The sequence below is a fragment of the Juglans regia genome, chromosome 6 (genome assembly GCF_001411555.2).
Source record: "Juglans regia cultivar Chandler chromosome 6, Walnut 2.0, whole genome shotgun sequence".
Taxonomy (NCBI): domain Eukaryota; kingdom Viridiplantae; phylum Streptophyta; class Magnoliopsida; order Fagales; family Juglandaceae; genus Juglans; species Juglans regia.
Genome location: NC_049906.1, coordinates 2,596,659 through 2,617,854, shown reverse-complemented (window position 1 = coordinate 2,617,854; position 21,196 = coordinate 2,596,659). Strand labels below are relative to the sequence as shown.

Sequence of the window (21,196 nt, the reverse complement as noted above, 5' to 3'; positions counted from 1 at the left end):
CTAAAAAATTATAATGATGATATGATGTAAATTTTTTTATTTGTTTTATATCTTAAATGCTCTCATTTTTTACTATTCATTCAAATAATTTTATTTGAAAGTTTTTACAGCACACACCATCAACGTTGCATAACTTAATTTAGAAGATAAATTTTAGATTTTAAATCTTATAATAGGTCAAATTATACCATATGAATAGAGTGTACTGTAAAAGACATCAAATAACACAAAAGGCTCTCCACTCAACGCATGAAAATTCTCAGAGACTTGGGCTCCGTTTGGATAGTGAGACGATATGAGATAGTTTTAGATGAAAATTAAAAGTTGAATAAAATATTGTTAAAATATTATTTTTATTTTGATATTTGAAAAATTTGAATTGTTTATTTTATTTTGTGTGAGAATTTGAAAAAGTTGTAAGGTCTCGTTTCTTTTCACAACTCTAACTCATATCATCTCATCTCATCTAATCATTATAACTTTATCAAATTCTTACATATATATTTATGGGTGGGCAGCGGGGCCCCGCACCCCGCTAACCCGCCCCCGCATGGCTGGGGCCCCTGGCCCCGCATTTCCCCCGCTTACATTTATATATATATATATTTATTATATATATAAACATAAATATATATTTATATTTTACAAATTGTGTATATATAAATATATATTATAATTTTTTAGACTTGTTCACAAAATATGCACTGACAAATTTAAAAATTACATAGTTTAAAAATTAATATACTACAATTTACACAAAATATGTACTAACAAATTTAAAACAAAATTTAAATTTATAATTTAGGTTTAAAAATATATTTTTAATTATTTTTAGATTTAGAAATAATTTTTAAATCAAGTAAAATGTAATATTTTTTCTTAAATAGACAGAGGCAAGGCAGATTCTCAATCTATCCCGCACCCTGCCAACAGGGCGAGGAGCGAGGGACGGGGATGAAAACCCCACCCCCCACCCATGAAAGGGGGTGCAGGGAAGGAGTGATCCCGCTCCGTAGGGAGGAAATGGGTGTCCCCGCTCCGTAAGGAGTAGATAGCACTCCTATACAATAAAATAAATAATTTAAATTTTTTAAATTTTAAAATAAAAATAATATTAAAAATATATATTTTAATAATATTTTATTTAACTTTTAATTTTAATCTTATTTTATTTTATTTATAAAAAAATAAAACTTAATAATAAAATAAAATAAAATAAAATAAATTGAAAAGAATTGTTAAAATAAACTATTCCAAGTGGCGTTTCCAGTTTCCACTCATACACGCTTTTGAAAATTAGATTCTACACGTTAAAGGAAAAGTCGGCATTTTTTTTTTAAGGTTGTGTTTGGATGTTGAAGTAAATCGAGTTGAGTTGAGTTGAGTTGAGATGATAAAATATTGTTAGAATATTATTTTTTAATATTATTATTATTTTGAGATTTGAAAAAGTTAAATTATTTATTATATTTTGTATTGAGATTTTAAAAAATTGTAATGATAAGTTAAGATAAGTTGAGATTAGTTTAAAAAAGAGGGCCTGCAAAAAAACCTTTGACTTTGTAACAGAGTGCAATGATTCCCTACTTCCCCCTTCATCCTTCTATTCAATTATGTTCATCCAAAAGTCACTAAACGCCACCAAAACTTTATCATTCTCATCTTAATTATGCTGTATGCTACATTTTTATTTTATTTAGTCACATTAAATTGATATAATATTTTCTATTAATCTTTATTCTTTGAAATTATATTGATGACATTTTACATAAATCATAGATAAATAATGATATACATACAATATATTTTATAGTTATATTTTAATATTGAAGATGGTAAATTGTGATGGATAGTGTAATATGTAAAAAAATTTCTTTTGAGAAATACTTTAGGCAGAAGAGATTATATAAAAAAGAATTCATAAATTGATAAAATTTTATATGATACGTCAAATTATAAAATTATTTTTATTATAAAATAAATCTAACAGATTCTATAAAAATATATTCATTCGTAGATTCATTTTTATATAATCTCTTTTATTATCTAACATATCTCTTTTTCTTTTCGTAGATTGTCGTACCATTGTCTCACACCTTATCAGTAATTCACCACCCCTAAGTCAAATTAGTGATGGTTGGTCTACAAATCTGGCGGCCAGGATTGACAGATGAAAAGGGCGAAAAACCCATTTTGCAGACCATATATGTGCACGAGATTGTATCCTGAAGCAACCTTGGTCAGACAAGTTGGTGTATACATGCAGATATACAAGGACTTGGAAAAAAAAGTGGGAATGCTGCACAGCACTCTGATATTAAATGACTAGAAATTGTGTTGAAGCCGAGGAGTTTTTCTTTGATGGAAAATCTTGGGTGAGTTTCTCACCACTCTTTTTTTTTTTTTTTTTTTTTTATAAGAAAGAGAACGGTACCCAATTTTAGACCCACTTTTTCTTCTCTTTCTCACACTTTCTCAGATTCCAGAAGATTGGAATTTCTTGGTTACCATGGTCTTTAAACTAATGGGTCTTGGCATACTGATGATCTCTTCAGATTCTTAAACCCGGTAGCTCACATCCTCCCAACAAACACAATTTTTTTAGTACTTAATAAGCTCTTCTTATTTGGGTCTCTGTTATTTATTTTATATTACTTATTCTTACATCAATTTGTCAAGTTTGTTCCTGTTTCTGCATCTTTCTTTGGTTTTTTTTATATGGTTTGTTGCTTCTCAACCTACCTAACCACACAATCCTAGAATTTTTTTTTTAGTGTGGATTTGCCCATAAAGGAGATATTTTTGCTCCTTGTTCTTTTTAATTCCACAACGCATAGTCAACCAAAGCTTTTGGCCTCCTTCAGAGCCAATTCTGATATTCATCTTCATCTGGGTATTTAATGAATCGCAGGCTATGACTTCTGATGCGATCTTTATTGCTTTTTCTTGAGGCCTTCAACCTTCATCAGGTATGTGCTTTTGGGTTCTTCCTGTTCTTCAATTTCGTTTTTTTGGTCCTTTCTATGAGGAAGTGAATTGCCTTCTATCTGCATGAATTGTTTTCGTATGGGTTAGCCATGGATCTGTCTTTTAGACAACATGCTTGTTTATGCTGTATTCTAGAGATTTATTGTCAAAGCTCTTAACTTTTTTCTTTTTATTTTTATTTTTAATTTTTATGTCTTTCTAATACTTTGTTCTGTTTCTGTTCATGACCGAAAACTTGTATTTGCGTTTCTTTTGAGGTTATCATGTTGAACAAGGTGTTTTCTGGGTGGATCTTGTTGTCGTAGCATGGTACTGCTTCTAGGTGGTCTGTGCTTTTGAATTTAAGATTCTTGATCTTCATCTATATTTAGTATAAGCGATCCATATACTCGGTGCAGTGTTTTTGCCTGAGAGCTAGGAATCCCCGATCTGTTGAGTACAAAATAACCAACAAGATTTTGAGGCAGATGTGAAATAGAAGACAACGACACATTATGAGCTGCTGCAACATGGTTCACCAAATATCTGCCAAGCTATTACCTTCCATATTAACATGGTTGATCTCAAAAGGCATATGAGAATGAAAGTTCCTAATACCTTCCTATAATTCAAAATATCACCAAGGGGCTGAGTACCATTCGTGAACCAGTTCACAGCTAACAAAGAATTGATCTCAACCACTTACATTTGAATATTCAATTGATAACAAAGAAGCACTTCATTATTCGAGGCGGATAATTCAGCAAAGACATTAGTGGGTTCTAGAGGTTTCTGTTGCATAATATTTTCTTTTCCTATCGGCTTTTCAGCAGCTAAACATTATTCCCTGATCTAAGGCACCCTTTCATTGATTGACCAATGATTGTGATAATATCAGATTAGGGACTATAAATACTCACACTTCCTATGGTGTAACCAGCTATGCTTCAATGGATAATCCTCCATTAACCCAGCTAGCTGGTACATGGTACCTTCAATTTCTAGTTCTTTGCTCTAGTATTACCAATTCGTCAAGCTGATAGCCTCAATGGGCATGCTTGAGAACGTTGATTGTACTAAACTCACTTTCTCTCCCCACCCACTTCAAGCATGTGTCCATGTGCACGCTCAAATATAATTTATGTAGTTGAATCATTTCTGCTATCATTGCTGAGCTTCTTCTTTCATCTGGATGATTGCAGGCATACCAAAAGCGATAAAGGATTTTATATCTGTGAGTGGCTAACCTTACTCAAATGCTTTATGTACTGTTTAACAAGAAAGAAACCAGTAGTTTCTAAATTTAAGAGTTTTAATCAAAATTTTTTTGTCAATGCTATGTGACAGTTTGCAAGACAACTTGTTCTATGGTAGAAGCTGCCTTCATCTCACAGTGAGCAAGCAAGAAGAAAAACCATGTCTTTAGTTAGGTCTGCAGAGCTATCTTCCACATCGTATAAAAATCCCAAGCTGTATTCACTAAAGGGGAGTGATGACAGCCCTGGCTTGTCCGCTCAAATATTTGGTTCTGATAAGCATAAGGTTACACATATGACTGATTCTTACTGCAGTGAAAGTTATGAGAAGTATTTCCTTGACTCCCCAACAGAAGAACTTATACAGCCATCTAGTTCTGGCATCTCAGGAAATTCATTTGAGTCACGTGGTCCCTCCAGTAGCACTCAAAACCCATTTGGCACTCCTTTGGTGTCCATGAGACATCTTGATGCCTATCGATCCAATTTTGAATTGGATTACTTGGAAAGAAGCCTGGATGCAATAGACTATGATGAAGATAATATGAGATTGAAGCTTCAAGAACTGGAAAGGGCACTGTTTAATGATGATGATGATGACATGTTTGGTACTGGTCACAGCATGGAAGTTGATGTCGAATGGGCTGACCCAGTTCAGAACACACTACTCCATGACTCTCCAAAGGAATCTTCATCTACAGATTCTAATCTCAGTAGCATCAGCAGTAACAAGGAAGTATCACAACTGTCTCCTCGGACTCCCAGACAAATGCTAATTGATTGTGCTGGTGCACTCGCAGATGGAAACACCATGGAGGCATCAGTTATGATTAATGAGCTCCGACAGATGGTCTCGGTCCAAGGGGATCCTCCTCAGAGGATTGCAGCATACATGGTGGAAGGTCTAGCTGCGCGCATGGCTGCCTCTGGCAAATGTCTTTATAAAGCATTAAAATGCAAAGAGCCCCCCTCTTCTGATCGTCTTGCAGCCATGCAGATCCTCTTCGAGGTGTGCCCTTGTTTTAAATTCGGGTTTATGGCAGCAAATGGTGCGATGATAGAGGCGTTTAAAGATGAGAAAAGAGTCCATATAATAGATTTTGACATTAACCAAGGGAGTCAATATATGACTCTCATACAAACAATTGCCAATCGAGCAGGAAACCCACCCCAGTTGAGATTAACTGGAGTTGATGACCCTGAGTCAGTTCAACGTTCTGTTGGAGGTCTAAAAATTATTGGACAAAGGCTGGAGAATCTAGCAGAAGCACTCGGGGTACCATTTGAGTTTCAAGCCTTGGCTTCAAAGACTTCAATTGTCACTCCATCAATGCTTGATTGTCGACCTGGGGAAGCACTTATGGTGAACTTTTCCTTTCAGCTTCACCACATGCCAGATGAGAGCGTTTCAACAGTAAACGAGCGAGACCAGCTTCTTCGGTTGGTTAAGAGCCTGAATCCAAAACTTGTTACTGTTGTAGAACAAGATGTAAACACCAACACAGCCCCTTTTTTCCCTAGATTCATTGAAGCCTACAATTACTACTCAGCCGTGTTCGACTCTCTTGATGCAACTCTCCCGAGGGACAGTCAGGATAGAATCAATGTTGAAAGGCAGTGCCTGGCACGGGACATTGTTAACATTGTTGCATGTGAGGGAGAGGAGAGGATTGAGCGGTATGAAGTTGCAGGTAAATGGAGGGCAAGGATGATGATGGCCGGCTTCACTTCGTGTCCCATGGGTCCAAATCTGATCGATACAATCCAGAAACAAATTAGGCAGTATTGTGACAGGTATAAAGTGAAGGAGGAAATGGGTGCGCTTCATTTTGGGTGGGCAGACAAAAGCTTGATCGTTGCTTCAGCATGGAGGTGATATAGATCACTTGGTTACTTGAAACGGTTGGTTGTCATATTTGTAATATTGTGTGGGATCAAGATGCGTGCTGCTATACTGTTTAAGTTAGAAATAAGAACCTTCCTAGTGTTATCAAGAAGAGATGTCAAGGATGATTGGTAGACTGCTATCTATCTAACATTCATAAAGCATCTCTTCTTAAAGCTTTGTTTACCCTGTATTTTATTTAACAAACAAAATACTGACGACCCCAGTTATAGATCTCTGTTTGAACCATTCGGATGAGCTAAAAGCCTAAAACTATGGTATACGTTACCATAGTTTTAGGCTTTTATATATATATATTGGGTAAATTTACAGATGGATCCATTTGCACGCTTTTATAGCTACGAAATTCTTTGGAAACTCCCCCAAATCCATAGAAACGGATTGTAAAAAAGATGAGAAAACACTTGAATATGTGCTCACAGATTCATATTTCAGAGTACAATGCTGCTGCCTCCCTCCCTCTTGCCCGTTTTGCATTATATTTTAGGCTACTTGCCGGCCTGCCCAAGGTTTTTTTCTGACCATTACTCTCCCTGCGGACTGGACATGGAGACCGAAGGTCCACTGCTCAGGACTGGGTAAATCCATTTCTTATCCTCCATATCCCCAATCAAGAGTAAATCGACTCCATGGTTTAGAGAAAGCAGTAAATGTTGGTAGGAAAGATCAGACTGATCAAAGTCTTGGCGATAAGCGAGATGTGTAAAATACTATACCTGCACGTAGCTTATGCATGGCAAGAACTTGGATGGTCACATCTCAAAGATATGAAACTGAAATGGCAGTGAAACAATACGCGTACAAGTTTTTCAAATTAGCCGCACTTTTGCACTTGTTCATACTAACAGTACATCACATGTTTCCTTCACAGCTAACTTCACATATTTTTCTCCAATAACAGAATTAATGCCTACTTCTAACAAAATTTATCGGCTGCATTGATATAGTAATTACTGCTTTAATTACAAAATAATGAGAGCAAATTTTCCTTCCGCAGATTTTTACACTCAAAACTCAATGCTTCACTCCTACAAAACACAAAGCAACCTCAGCTTGGGCCTGGAACTCTTGCAAGACCTTTACCATCTTCTCACGGCATATATTGGTTTCACTCTGATCTGATAGCATTTTCCTCATTCTTCATTCATGCAAGAAAAGAGATGAACAAACATTAGACATAAAGAAACCAACTGCAATTCATTCAAGCGGGCAGAGAACTTGTAGCATATTCACTGTGAAATGCTGTGGAACATGATTTATATTATTTTCATCGATGTCTACATCTCGCTGCACTTCAAATGAGCATCCTCTCTCAACGAAAACGGTTCATGTAACTTTTCTTATTATGATGCTAATGCACACTAAGAGTTGGATAGGGAGTGTGAGAGCAGCCAACTTGGGGAAAGTGGCTACCTAAAGTCAAGTCACAAGAACGTTGATTGATCTACTTACTCTTTCATAGAAAAAGCAAATGCAGCTTTAATTTACCAAGGGTATATTCATATTATCGTATTTCTGTGCCATTTAGAATTATTAGGGGAAATTAAAGATGAGGAAATATGGGGAAAATGGCTCCTAGCATTGATGGAGTTCGGCACATGAAAGTCATTTGACATGTTACAAATCATACCATGCCAACCCAACACAGTTTTTACAAAATCATGTTTTGTACAGTGTTCAGAAACCTACATTTATATTTTAAAAACATAATAATAATACCAATAATAAAAGATAAGAGAGACAGAGAATTTTCTATTCTCCCACGCCAACAAAATCTAATGCGTCAGCAAGAGAGGAGACTGGCAAAAGCAGCAACTTGGATGCCATTTCCACCTCTCTAACAACCCATCAATACATTCATCCCCTAAAATACTCACACAATTCGATTTCATATCTGGAACAATCTGACATAGGTCAAATAAGAAGGTTAAAAAACTGTGCCATCATATTTATCTCTTATTCCTTGACAATTATTAAAAATCAATCAGAGGGTGGACAAATTTCCGGTTTGTCAGTTCAAAAGTGGACACTGTTATCATTTGCAGATTTAATGAATGGCATCTTTCAATTTGCTGGATACAAGTCACGTGGCTGTGGGCTAGAATTGTGTCAATTATTGGGGGTGGAGTTGGCAAAATAAAGGCTAGGTCTTCTGGGAATGGTTGCTAATTGGGATTCAGATGCCCCAGTAGCGATGAACTAATGGGGGGTGGTACTAGTGGTACCCGGTGTTTTCGTTTGTTTTATTATTTACTAGAAACAGAAGTTGAAGAAGGTGATGTAAACTTAATAGTGTATAACTTGTCGTGGTGGAGTAATAAGTTAACATGTTTTGTGGTATTTTTCTAGTACGGTTCCATTTCCGACATCAGCTATCTGTCCTTTTTCCTCAACTTCAGGACCTGCAAACCATTAGGAAGTGCAGATGTACTTGTGTAATAATTAATAAAAGATACCAAACTGAGGACAAGTGCATGCTTTTTTTTTATCGGTAAGCTGAGGACAAGTGCATGCTACCCACATTAACTGTGTTCATGACCAAACTCCAAAGACATCAAAAACCATCTAATTAAGAACAATGAAATACAAATCCAAATATGTTGGCAATCACATGGCTATTTGCATTTAAATTATGAAGTAGAAACTGCTAGCAATAGACCAAAAGAAATATGGCAGTAAATGTAAAACAGGTCAATGAGCATACCTATGCACAATTGCCGTATCTCCATGGCCAGTGCAAATTATAAGCATGGCATTAGCGGGTAATGTGGTGTAGAGGCTACGGATCCTAGTATCTATGCGAGTTAATACTCCCTTTAGTTCAGGTGTGACACTGCATTTGGTGCCTTTTCTGTTGGCACACTTCTTTTGACATGTAAGCAATGACACCATCTCCGCAAGTCTTCCATTTACTTTCTCTACATCCTCTGCTTGTTTTCTGAAATAGGAATTCAGTTCCGAGAACTGAGTCCAGACAAAGTGTATGTGTTCATTCTTCACCTGAAAGCAACAACAGATGTAACAACTTTGTCATGCACACAGCAGAGGAAAAGCTAGGTATGTAGACAACTAACACAAAAGCCGAAAGGGTTCATCTACAACCCATTATAAACTATACCTCCTTTCTGGCCTTTGCTAGAGCTTCATCATCAGAAGAGACAGGAAATGCATGGGATGACCCAGAGGCATATCGCTTCACTATGGAGACATCATCAATGAAAGAAGAAGTTTTACCACATTGACTCAGAACTGTAAGGAGCTTTTCCCGCATGTATGATGGACGTGAACCAAAGTCAGGTCCTAATTCAAAAAGTGAGAGCCAAAGGAATACATAAAATTGGAGAAATAAACATCAAAAGGTTCTCTGCAAGTAATTTAAATATATTCAAGCAAAGAAAGAAAGTATACAAGGGTGTGGACTATAACCTCTTTTTTTTTTAATTGGCACCAGTTGTCCGGGAAAAGCGTCCTGACTAATCCCGAGAGTGCACAGGCTCTCGGCAAGGAGTTTTCCGAAAGGGCACCTTGGATAATTCTAGGGTAAAATCCCACAGTCCGATGGCCCTTAGAGATTGTTTGCACCCAAGAGGATTTGAACCTTAGACCAGGGGGGAGCATAACCCCCAAGCGCAAGGTCTTTATCACTCAAGCCAACCCCTAGGGGTAGGTGTGGACTATAACCTCTAAAGGCTCTACAAAAGAAAATTCTATATATTTTAACAGAAATACACTCTCACATTTCATCCTAACATACCTAGGATACAGGTCCTTGTGGTATGTGGAATAGGTACAGGAACACAGTATGCCAATACGCCCAAACATGAAATGTTAGCCAGGCGGTGTCCGAAATGTTTTGATATAAAAAATTTTGGAATTACTTAAAATGTCATTTTTTTTAAAAAGATTTTATTCATTATAATAGAATAGACATAGCCCAAGTACACAAGAAGTATACAAGAGAATACACCTAGTTTTTTTTTTTATGCAAGTAATACACCTGGTTAAGAGGAAGAAATAGAATACAAGGAAATAATGGAAATCAAGCCCACTGAAGTCAACGGCTTTTGCCCAAAGAAATAACTTATTAAAAAAAAGTGATCGAATCTCATCCAACGAGCATTCCCTATCTCCGAAGCTCCGGTCATTTCTTTCCTTCCAAAGCCACAAAAAAACAAATAGGAACAATCTTTCAGATTGCTCCAATTTGTGGAATACCATAAAAGCCTCACCAACCACTCTCGCAGGCATAGCCCAAGTTATGCCCAACTTTGTGGATAATAAACTGAAAAACTTGTGTATCATCAATATTAGAGTATTGGAAAGCAAAAGCACCACATCTTCAATTGAGTGTACCATATGTGCCTCATGAACTTCGTTGTTCTTATTCAGTTGCAAAAGAAAGACCAGGGTGGAGGATGCTCGGTGTCCAAAAGGTGAGGCATTCGCATAGCAAAAAACACACTAAAGAGAAGATATGCATCTAGAGAAGTATAGTTGACAAAGACATGACTGTCTAAGTGGCTAAAAAAAATAAAAAGGACAGTCATGATGAAGATGACATCTGAGCACTCAGAGAACATCTTCACGGTGGCATCTTTCATTGCCTTACTTCATAGGGAAGCCCATGTAGTTGAAATGCGGCTCTTCACAGGGAATATACTTGGTGTAATGGACAAAGTTTTCTTTTAACATAGCTCTAAAACTGACACAGATAATAATCAATCTCTTCTATAAGCCTTTCTTAATCAAAATGCATAGGATGGAGCATACACATCAAGGGTCATGAGAAAATACTGAAACTCTATTTGACCAAAAACACACAACTCAATTTGAGGGGAAACTACGCTCAGTCTTGTGTGGAGAAATATCCATTACTCCATTCAACATGGGAATGAAGCATACGCATCAACAGGTGATTGCAGGTACTATTGGAACCATTTGACAAAAACTAAATTCAACCCAATTTGGTAGGGAACTTGCTCAATGATATGTGAGAAATTAACTGACCAATTTTCCTTTTGCAAATGATACAATGTAAAAGCATGGGAAAGTACTTACCAGAGCGAATCTTTAAAAGTGCTAGTTCCATAGTAGCTTTTGCATCCTCAATACTGTCATGACCATTGCCTGACTGTTGTATCTCCCGGGAAAGAAATCTCCTGGCAAGGACTCTTAAAGCAGTTTTATGAGAAGCACCACGGGGGTGCTTGTATAATATTGCAGTGTCAATCACCAAATTATGAGAGATCTTCAATGCTAACAAGTCATTCTCCAAGGAATGCCCAACTAGGATGGTCTCTCTGTAAACCAGCTTTAAAAATTCTTCCTGAATATGGAAGCAACTGTAAATTAATCAGAGAACAGCAGTTTTAACTTGCAATCGATCATTGGAGCAACACCACACAATCGTGATTAATCAAGAAAGCAAACAAAGGAAGGAAAACAAGGCCCAAGTAATAAACCTGAATTTCCTTAAGACTTGTTGTCACCCCAGTTAACATCTCACATGTGATTCCACTAAACCTGGATATCCATAATGGGTAATTATTAATGGCAAAGAGCAAATTCAAAAACGCTTCTGACATACATGCATGCATAGAGAGTGAATTATTCAAGTACTGTTTAGGTACGAATGAAGAAGTTATCCAAAAGAACTTATAAAAAACAAAAATATTTCAGAAATCCAAAAAGAATAAGAATCAGGCAAATTGGTTGTACGGAGCATTAAAATAAAGAAGTTTTCTCAAGTAATAAACGGTTTGAGCAAGCAAGTTAGTATGGTAATACTATCACCATCACCAAGTACGACAAAAGCTCAAAAAAAGTATGAATAACCAAAAGAATGCAAAAGCCCTTGGAAGTTTGATATGCAATATGCTAGAAGCTAGTAACTTGGTGTTTATTTTGTTTTGATCTATTCCAAAAAATATGAATAAAACATATCTAAAGAAACACTTTTTTTGGGGGTAAAAACATCTGAAGAGCCATCAACAATGACATCACCAAATATGGAAAATCACAATACTAGAAACAGAAAGGTCCATTCAAAAGAGTGAATGTGAATAAGCAAAGACATTTGAAAGGTACGTAAATCACAACCCTGCTCTTCTAAACATAATGTGAATCATATCAAGCCCCCTCAAATCCACATCTAGATATTTGTAACTCATCTGAAACATATTATAGACTAAAATCCACATCAATTTATCTTCTCTTTTTTTCTCCAAAGAACTCTCTCCCCCAAACGATAATCCTTTCAGGATTGCATACTTCTTTCCACCCACAGGGGCATTTGGACTTCATTTTCTTTCACAGGATAGAAACTCCATCACCGATCTTTCAAACCAAGAGGCCAGCAATCTTTGATTTCTTGCCTTAAATAATTAAAAAGTAACCCCATTCGTCCAACTAATATGTATGAAATATCATAATGCAATTATTAGTTACGACACAGGAAATATACACAAGCGAAGGAAATATTCACTTGCAACATCAATATGTATCATTGGAAGTTGCTAAAACTCCACAAGTATTACGACCATAGAAGTTTTCTCAGTAGACGGACTACATTTTTTGATCAAGACAAAAAAAAAACAAATGATCCCTTTGAATTTATTTTATTCAAATAAAGGTCTACTAAGGGCTCAAACGAAAGGGTACCTGGTAAGGTAATCGGTGATAGGGTTTAATGGCCGAACCAATTTATCCAGCACAACCTGAGAATCCAATCGGGACAAGTTTGACATCCCGGAAAGATATTGTGAACAGAAATCCAAATCTGGAAAAATAATTTTTACTGTTTGCAATTCTAGCATCAGGCAATTGAAAAACAGCATTTTACACTCAAAGTGAATGAAGAATGGCTAGTCAGGATTTTTTTTTTTTTATAAGAATGGCTAGTCAGGATTTTGAAGATGGATTTAGATATATTAAAATTTGAATACAACTCTTTGCCTAGTTATTAATTTTAGATAATGGAATAAGGCATCAATGATGATGATGACTGAGACAATAACATACTATTTATTTTTCAAAGGGGCGCAAGTTCCAAGCGTATTTAATGCACCAAAAATAACAGGTAGTCGCAGTTTAGAGAGGGTCAAGATACAAGGGTATCCCAAAAACTACTTTTGCTCCAGTTTTATAACCATGTGTACAAAACAATTAAAAATAAATTAACACAAAATGAGCTTGAACAGGTCAGAATTCTCACACACACACGCACAGAGGTAGAGAGGACTAGCATAAATTGAATGAGAAATGTTCAGTCCACAAACAAATCTTACAAAAGAAAGTTTGCAAATTGATGTAGCTTGAAAAAATACTTTAGATTGTAAAGCTCTTTTTATTGTAAAGTAGATCTAAAGTATCGCATTAAGCTACGTCAGTTTGTAAACTTCATTTTGTGAGATTTCTTTGTAAATCTAGAGCTTCTCAAATTGAATATATCGATGATGTAACCCATGGGGCAACGGAATATAATAAGGGTCAATTTCATTAATAGACATGATAATAAAGCATACCCCTGGAAATGCATTTGGAAAGCTAGAGTGCCCAGTAAAGTTGCATTTTTCTGCTGGTTGGTGTCGTTGGAGAAAGTTTTAACTACTGATAATTTGAGGAAAAAGGGTTTATATGTGATGGATTGGTGTTTCTTGTGCAAAAAAGATGGTGAATCAGTTAACCACCTGTTTCTTCATTGCGAAATGGTGACTGCTTTATGGAATGAGTTATTTGCAAGGGTACGCATTGCTTGGGTAATGCCTTTTCAAGTGGTGGATTTCTTGGCTAGTGGCAAGGCGCTGTGGGATGTGGGGGGCAATAAAGCTGAATGGAGGATGATTCCTTTGTGTTTGTTCTGGCGTCTATGGCTGGAGAGAAATGGGAGGTGCTTCGAAGATTGTGAACGCACAATGGGGGAATTTAGGGATTTTTTCTTCAGCACTTTAAATTTTTGGGTGAACAGTTTAGTGAAGGACATGAATATTTGTAATGCTTTTTAATTCTACATTTCTTTAGCTTGTATTTAGGTGTATTCTCATGTATACTCCCTGTGTACTTGGGCTATGCCTATTTACTTGGAATAAAATCTTTTATTACCTATGAAAAAAAAAAATTAACTTTTTGCAAGCATACTGGTCCAAACACTATAAATTTAGCACACTCACCTCACTTTTGAGCATTAAATCAACAGAAAGACAGTCTTGCCTTCGGTAATTCAATTAAATTTTCAAAAGTTAAAATGAAAACTAGCTAGAGCATACCTCTCCTCTGGTATCCACCAGGGTCACTCTTGTAAGCTCAAAACCTTCACATGTGATACACTAGCCAAAAAGAAAATGGTAAGGATAATATAAGTGCATGAACGAATAGTTTTCTACAGAAGAAAAAGCTGAACTGTCATTACCAAAAAGTCAAGTGACATTTAAAATGAAGCACTGGTTTAAAGTAGGGTAGAAAAGCTGAAGCATTCAAATGTATGTGACCCTATAGTAAGAACTTCCACAACAGAGGACCTAAAAGTGAAATAAATTAACCAGAAAAAGGAAGATGTTAATATACCCGAGGCTGAATTCTGCCAATTAATTTATTAGAAGCTAGAATCATAGATTCTAAAGTTTTGTAGTCTTATAAGCAAATGCAAAAATTCCCACATATACCAGGCAAGAGTCTAATTATGAGAGAATGCCAAAAAATCAGAAGAAATTGAGTCATACAAATATTGAAACTGTACAGGACCAAAGATGGTAGGGATGGGGAAAGAGCAAAAGATCAAGCATAATTAACAAGTTATGGAAATAAATTTTTCTGTCAAGGGAGATGTAGTAGTGCTCAAATATAAAATCGGTTTTCACATTGACCAGGTTTTCATGTATTGGTACCAGATTCTTATATCTAATTTTCTGGTTACTTGGCCTTCTATTAGATCCATCAGATAAATTCAACAGCATTACCAATAATACAACAGAAAGAAAATATATTATTTTTTATAAGTAGAACGAAAGAAAATAATATTATAACATTGGAGAAATGAGTTAAGGCCAACAAGCACAAATACAATATGCAAAGGAAACAAAATATCCTAGCACAAAGCCAGAGGATTGGCAAGGTTGCTAAAAGCTTTTATAATTCCAAAAAGAGGACATCAATCATTGACATTCACGATAATGTGTGAAGTTTTTCTCAAATAAATTTTCAAGCTATATGTATGTTAATAGTCTTTTCTTGAAAGCCACTTTTTATGCATCTATCAAACAATTTATTATGAAAGTGAAGCTTAGAAGATGCTTTAATGTGATGCATGTGCTAAAGATTATGTAACGAATATGTTTGTGTTATGTTAATGCCTAATTTCTGGTTTCTCAATCAGAATACATTGCCAAACACTCGCAGATCATTTGCCTCACGACTAACAACACTGATATCATCAGTTTTTAACCTGTTCGTTTTCTCACCAATAAGCATTCCTTGTGTAGGCTCAGACTAACAAGAATGATATGATAATGGTTAGAAGAAAGTGCTAGTTTTTCTGTAAATGGATTCTGAGTTCAAATTTAAAAGAAGCTTATAATTATGACAGTGCTATGTCTATATGAAGAATTAAATTATCTCAGTAATAACCTCTGTATGATAAAAAGCATTTCCTCATTAACTCCAATTGAAACCTATGGACTTACCATCTCGCAATCAAGGGCCAAAATTTCATAGAAAGATCCTGAAGGAGCAGGTAGAGTACAAAGAAATCCTGCATTCATTGGAAATAGAAGTCAAAGGAACCGTGAAACATATAAACCAAAGAAATGAGAATTCACAGGAAACTATATAAGAAGAAGTCATATGACCTCATTTATTTCACCTGGTTGATTGAGACAATATCCGTTGTCTTCCATCTCTTTCCCTGTGAGCGTGTAATATGTCACAGGGAAAGGTATATCTTTCGTAAGTTCCACAAGAGATGGAATGCCTGTACCAGTACCACATTGTTCTGCATAAGAGAGATGCTATTTCAATAAATAATTATTTCTTTGAACTAAGTAATGAACAGAAAGTTATGAAAATTGTTCAAAACTAAGTATTGGACTGTTGACTGGTCTTAGGAACATCCCTTGTTTAACATCAACAATTTTCATCTATAATTGTCTTCAAATTAAACACCTTTTGAGCAATTTGAACTGGGGGTTGAACCAGAAACTGCCAAACCATTCCAGTGTGTCATTAAATAGTAGCATGAAGAGTTCGCAGCATGAAGAAAATCACAAAATGATAACAGAGCATTATTAAGTTTTCTTAAGGCGGCATACAGCGTTTGATTTGTTTCCATGAGTCTCGTACATGTTCGCCTTTACACTGTGTGGCTGGAGGGTTGCAAAGTAGAAGAGATGGAGAGAGAAGGGAGAAAGGGAAGCAAGGGGCATCCACCTCTACTGTTGTTCAGTAGGAGGGGGAGGAAAAGGGAAAGAATCACGAGAATAAAATATATATTTTTACCAGTATGGCCAATTTAAATGATTTGCAAAGAGGAAATGAAACCTCACACAGTAGTCTTAAGACACTTTCTCTCTTCCAATCTGTTGACAATAGGGTGTATTGATTTTGGCAGACCTAGGAGCTTTTGCCTCCTCTCTACCTCTCTCCATCCATTATTCCCTTATACAAACAAGAGGGATTTTATTCTTCTTCTCTAATATCTCCAAACAATAAACATAATGCTAAGGATTACCCATCGAACACATTGTTAGTAACAGACTGCTAGCTAGCTGGAATCAGTAAGACAGCTGGCAACTACCATGCTGTCAATAAATGTGCAGCCATGTGACTGCCCTCTTTTAACCTCATTAAAGTTAATGGAATAAAACAAATACTGGCCAATCTTGAAATGTTCATGACTTGTTTTTACACACATACCAGTTTAAACAGAAATTCCTCCATTAAAAAAAGTTGAAAACCTCATTTTTATTTTGAAAATGATGAACTGAATAAAAGCCATAATAATGGCTAATGACCTTTTTCTAATGCCAGCTTAGAGTTCCTCAACACTGAATTACATTCATCTCGCTTTCTTTTCTGCTTGCAAGTTAGGAGAGCATCTATCGTCTGCATGCCATCTGATACACAACTAGCATATACCAAAAACAAAAGAAAACCGTTAGGACTGCACATAATAGAAAGAAAGAAAGACAAACACTGAAAAGGCAAAAGAAGGAAATATATTATTACCAACCTTAGAGCTAAAACTGGTCTTGGATTGCCGCAGAATTCTTTGAAACTAGAAAGTCTTTTAGACTGTGATAAATACAAAGCTGCATCCAGACCCGGGACATACAGCATAACCACTTTTGGAATAAGAGGCTTGTTCTGCAGATCATAAGACTGTTTCATCAATAACTCTGGTTCTAAAATTTTTATGTTAGGATGCCATCCCCAATTGGTACAGGCTATAGTTGACTTATAAGTTATCACAGAAGCTGTGACCAAATGTTATACAAAAGGAGAGGAAAAAGTAGTACCTAAAAGATGCAAATCATTTCTAGCAAAGATGTCGTGAGGGAATTATGGTTAAGTGCCACATCCCAGTTATGATATGAAGTCAATGAGCACTGTTATTTGGTCATGATTTCTAACCTAAGGAAGTAGTTGTATCACATATAATTTTGAGCTTATTATTAGTGTACCAGTGTATCATTATGATAGTGCTTCAGGGATAAATAATTATTTTTTATTTACCTTAATAAAAACCCATGATGGCATGAATCCTTCAGCAAGCACCCAAGTTATGAGCCCTTGAACATCCTGTATCAAAATTCAAATTCCCAATCAAATTGTCCTGCTCCTTGGCAACAATTATCAAAATTTCAAGAATTCCGGATGTTTAGAGAGACCCACTTGAAGATTCAAAGTTGAGTTAGCTTCAGGCGTTTGGAAAACAACTTCTGCCTTACCCTGAAAAGGCATATCAAGTTATATCTAAGATATTTGGACACAGACACGAGTGTCATGTTTAGCTTGGAGTCTTGGACATGAAGTGTGAGCCACACCAACTTGTAAAATCCAGATCATGATGCGAATATAGATATGAAATCGAATGCATATGTGTGTATTTATTTGTATATATGCATGTATTCTCGTATCAACAAAGATGTCTGCGAGTTCTCCTGAGGTCGCGTTACGTTCAAATACTTTCTTTTTGTCTAGCATCTACTTAGATAATGTCTTCAGAAAGCCTGTACCTCATTCAGAATGGTTGCTGTACAAGGGTGGGAGCGGCGACTTCCCCATAACATAGCTTATGCATGTATTTTTTCCCACCCACGCCTTTTTGTAGAACGGTCAATTATAAAAGAAAGATAACAGTAGAGGAGTAATGCCAATACTCATTATACAAGTTCGACTGGTAGACAATGAAAAAAAAAAAATCCTCATATTTTTTTATTTAAAGGTAATAAATTTGCTGAAAGCAAGAAGAAAAGCATTCTATCATATCATCATGCCTCCGCCATGCCAATTTTTAAATACGCAAGTCCCCTATAAATCACTGGACTAAATACAATCCAACAACCTCTAAAATTCATGATATTGCAAGACTCGCCAGACCAGTATACTTAGTAAAAAGAAAAGCATTTATTTTATATTAGATAAACAATAAAATTAATCAAGAACACCCTCGGAGAAACTCAAAGCTTCAGCTAACAGCATTGGTGTTATTTGCAGAACGCTAAAAATTAAAACATCTTGCAATTGGGGCAGCGGTTAAGTACTTAAGAAATTCGAACTGAATTGCAAGCCTCGACTTGACAAAAAAGTAAACAAATAACTCAGACGTAAAGGAGGTATAGGAGAGTACTTGAGGTCCATAGACATCGACGAAATTGGAGCGTTCGGAACTATTTTTGGAACTATCTTCTTCCTCAGAAGCCAAAGATTTGCACTTTTTGTTGTGGGAGAGCATATTTCGTACTCTCACACACCGCGGAGGCACGGAGGAGAGGATCTTTGAAGCCACTGCTAAAGCAAACAAACCCTTCCTATACGTTAATCGAGGCTCCATTTTACATGGGCCAGCCCGGTCATAAGGCCCAATTCACACTGTCCTTGCGTGTTTAAGGCTCGTTTAGTTCTTAAGTGATCTCAGCTCAGATCGATTTAGATTTAGACCTCTTTTAATATCCAACTCTCAAATTATTAAACTTATTTTAATTCAAAATCTCTTTACATGTGAGACCTATAATTTTTTTTAACTCAACACCTCTTTACACATGAGACTCACAACCTTTTTCAATTTTTCATAAATATATCTAAACTCATCTTAATATTCAAACACATATAAACTCATCTTAGAAGAGCTCTGCAGAACTTACTCCACTATCTCAACTCACTATTATTCATAAAAAAATCAATTCAGCTCAACATCCAAACGCAGCCTAAATTGCATGAAATTTCAATCCTAAGAGCTTTGTTTAGTTGTTGAACAAACTCAACTCAAATTAAATCAATTATTGATGGGATTCATTATTTTTTCAAATTTTTATAAAAAATTTAAACTCATTTCAACCTATATCATACATTTCAATTTAAAAAATTAAATTCATCACAATCTAAAAAAGTTAAATCCATTTCAATGGAATTCACAAAATATTACTATTCACATTTCAACTCAACTCATCTCAACATCCAAACGCACCTCTTTTCAAATTTGATCAAAATTTAAATATATGAATAGATATTTAAACAAATTAATAATATAGATTAATATCGATAAAAAGACAAATTCTTTGATCTCTTATGTATTATAATTTGATTAAAAATTATAAATTTAAACTATAAATCTCGCAAGCTTAATTATCAAGAATGATTATTGACTTAAATCTCACAAACTATACAATTCATTAATATATAGGAAAGGGGTATAAATGTCATCAAGACTAAAAGACTATTAATAGAATTTAAAATATATTTAAAATTAAAATGTAAAAGACACAGAATGAGAATAGAAAATAGAAACTTTAAGGACTACATCTTTATTGTTCTTAGTGAATTGACTTCACAGTTTTTTAAGAACTGTGATGACTTATCTACACGTTTGCCTTCTTCTTCATTAATTTTGCCTTTCACTCAATAGACATAGCTCAATTGTTGCAGGGGGTTCAATGCATGGGGCAGCAGTACCCCCAGGCCCCAACAGTTATCCATTGCAGATGAAAGAAGGATTTGGTACGCTTCAGTTCATTTGGGGGCAAGTCATTGATTTTGGTGGTACTAGTTGCAAAATTTAGAAACCCAACAGTAATGTTATTGCAGAAACAAAGAGGGATTTGGCTCACTTCATTTGGGGACAAGTCATTCATTTTGGTGGTACTACTTGCAAAACACCTAAGAATAATGTTTCAATAATACACCCAAAGAAGTAAAGACTTTTATAATATCACTACCCTTTAAGTAGTTGGAGCAGGTTTAATTATTTGCAAGATGTTTCACACTTTGCTGGCAGTCTGGGACTGAACTGTTGAAAAGCACTAAAGGCAATCAATCAAAACAGCTTTATCAATATCCCTCCAAACTTGAAAAAAAAATAAAACAAACAAATATTGCTAGAATGAAGCGCAGGATGAGTTTCAATTACCCTGTGTTTTTTGTGTGCCCAGATGGTGGGGACAGATATCCACTCTCTTCAAAATGTGATTGCTGTGCAGAGAGGTTGTCAACAGGATTCAAAGGACTACTTGGTGGTTTCAAAGGGCAAGCAGTAACTTTCATTTTGCATGAATTGTTGGATTGTTGCCTTCTCTCATTAGCTGATCTTTATGAATAAGGAGATGCTATGCAAGAATGGATAATCAATTGGGAGAGCACACTGGTTTAATTTGGAAAATCAAGTATTTGCTGGTATATACAAGTGTTTTCCTTGAAAACACTAAACAGAAGTGAAAATCAAGTATTCACCATTAAGGTTAGAAGAGGTGCCTCCTATTCATTGCAAACAACCAGTGGTTTGTATTTTGAGATGAATTAGACCTCGTTTTGGTTGTGTAAAACTTAATGGTGACAGAAGCTCGTTGAGTAATCCAGTTCT

At 35.6% G+C, this 21,196-nt stretch overlaps 2 protein-coding genes across 5 annotated transcripts; one reads left to right on the top strand and one right to left on the bottom strand.

Moving 5' to 3' along the window:
- The first annotated feature begins 2,237 nt into the window (after positions 1–2,237).
- LOC108984751 (scarecrow-like protein 1) lies at positions 2,238–6,357 on the top strand. 3 transcript variants are annotated; one of them, XM_035691034.1, is made up of 5 exons: positions 2,249–2,375; positions 2,480–2,568; positions 2,912–2,969; positions 4,170–4,201; positions 4,315–6,357. In XM_035691034.1, exon 5 carries the CDS (start codon positions 4,384–4,386, stop codon positions 6,097–6,099), a length of 1,716 nt encoding a protein of 571 aa, XP_035546927.1. In that variant the 5' UTR covers positions 2,249–2,375; positions 2,480–2,568; positions 2,912–2,969; positions 4,170–4,201; positions 4,315–4,383; the 3' UTR covers positions 6,100–6,357. The 3 variants fall into 3 exon arrangements, with proteins under 3 accessions (XP_018812342.1, XP_035546927.1, XP_018812343.1); XM_018956797.2 differs by lacking the exon at positions 2,480–2,568 and having other exon boundaries at positions 2,238–2,375; XM_018956798.2 differs by lacking the exon at positions 2,249–2,375 and having other exon boundaries at positions 2,448–2,568.
- A 551-nt stretch (positions 6,358–6,908) lies between these two features.
- LOC108984752 (small RNA degrading nuclease 5) lies at positions 6,909–19,118 on the bottom strand. Of its 2 annotated transcripts, none has more exons than XM_018956799.2 (14): positions 18,971–19,118; positions 18,013–18,069; positions 17,854–17,919; positions 17,351–17,484; positions 17,133–17,245; positions 15,986–16,114; positions 15,807–15,874; positions 14,394–14,453; positions 12,790–12,845; positions 11,592–11,652; positions 11,188–11,455; positions 9,248–9,429; positions 8,834–9,129; positions 6,909–7,267 (listed from the first exon to the last, which is right to left on the bottom strand). In XM_018956799.2, exons 1-14 carry the CDS (start codon positions 19,073–19,075, stop codon positions 7,144–7,146), a joined length of 1,719 nt encoding a protein of 572 aa, XP_018812344.1. In that variant the 5' UTR covers positions 19,076–19,118; the 3' UTR covers positions 6,909–7,143. The 2 variants fall into 2 exon arrangements, with proteins under 2 accessions (XP_018812344.1, XP_018812345.1); XM_018956800.2 differs by having other exon boundaries at positions 15,986–16,093; positions 18,971–19,108.
- Between the last annotated feature and the right edge of the window lie 2,078 nt (positions 19,119–21,196).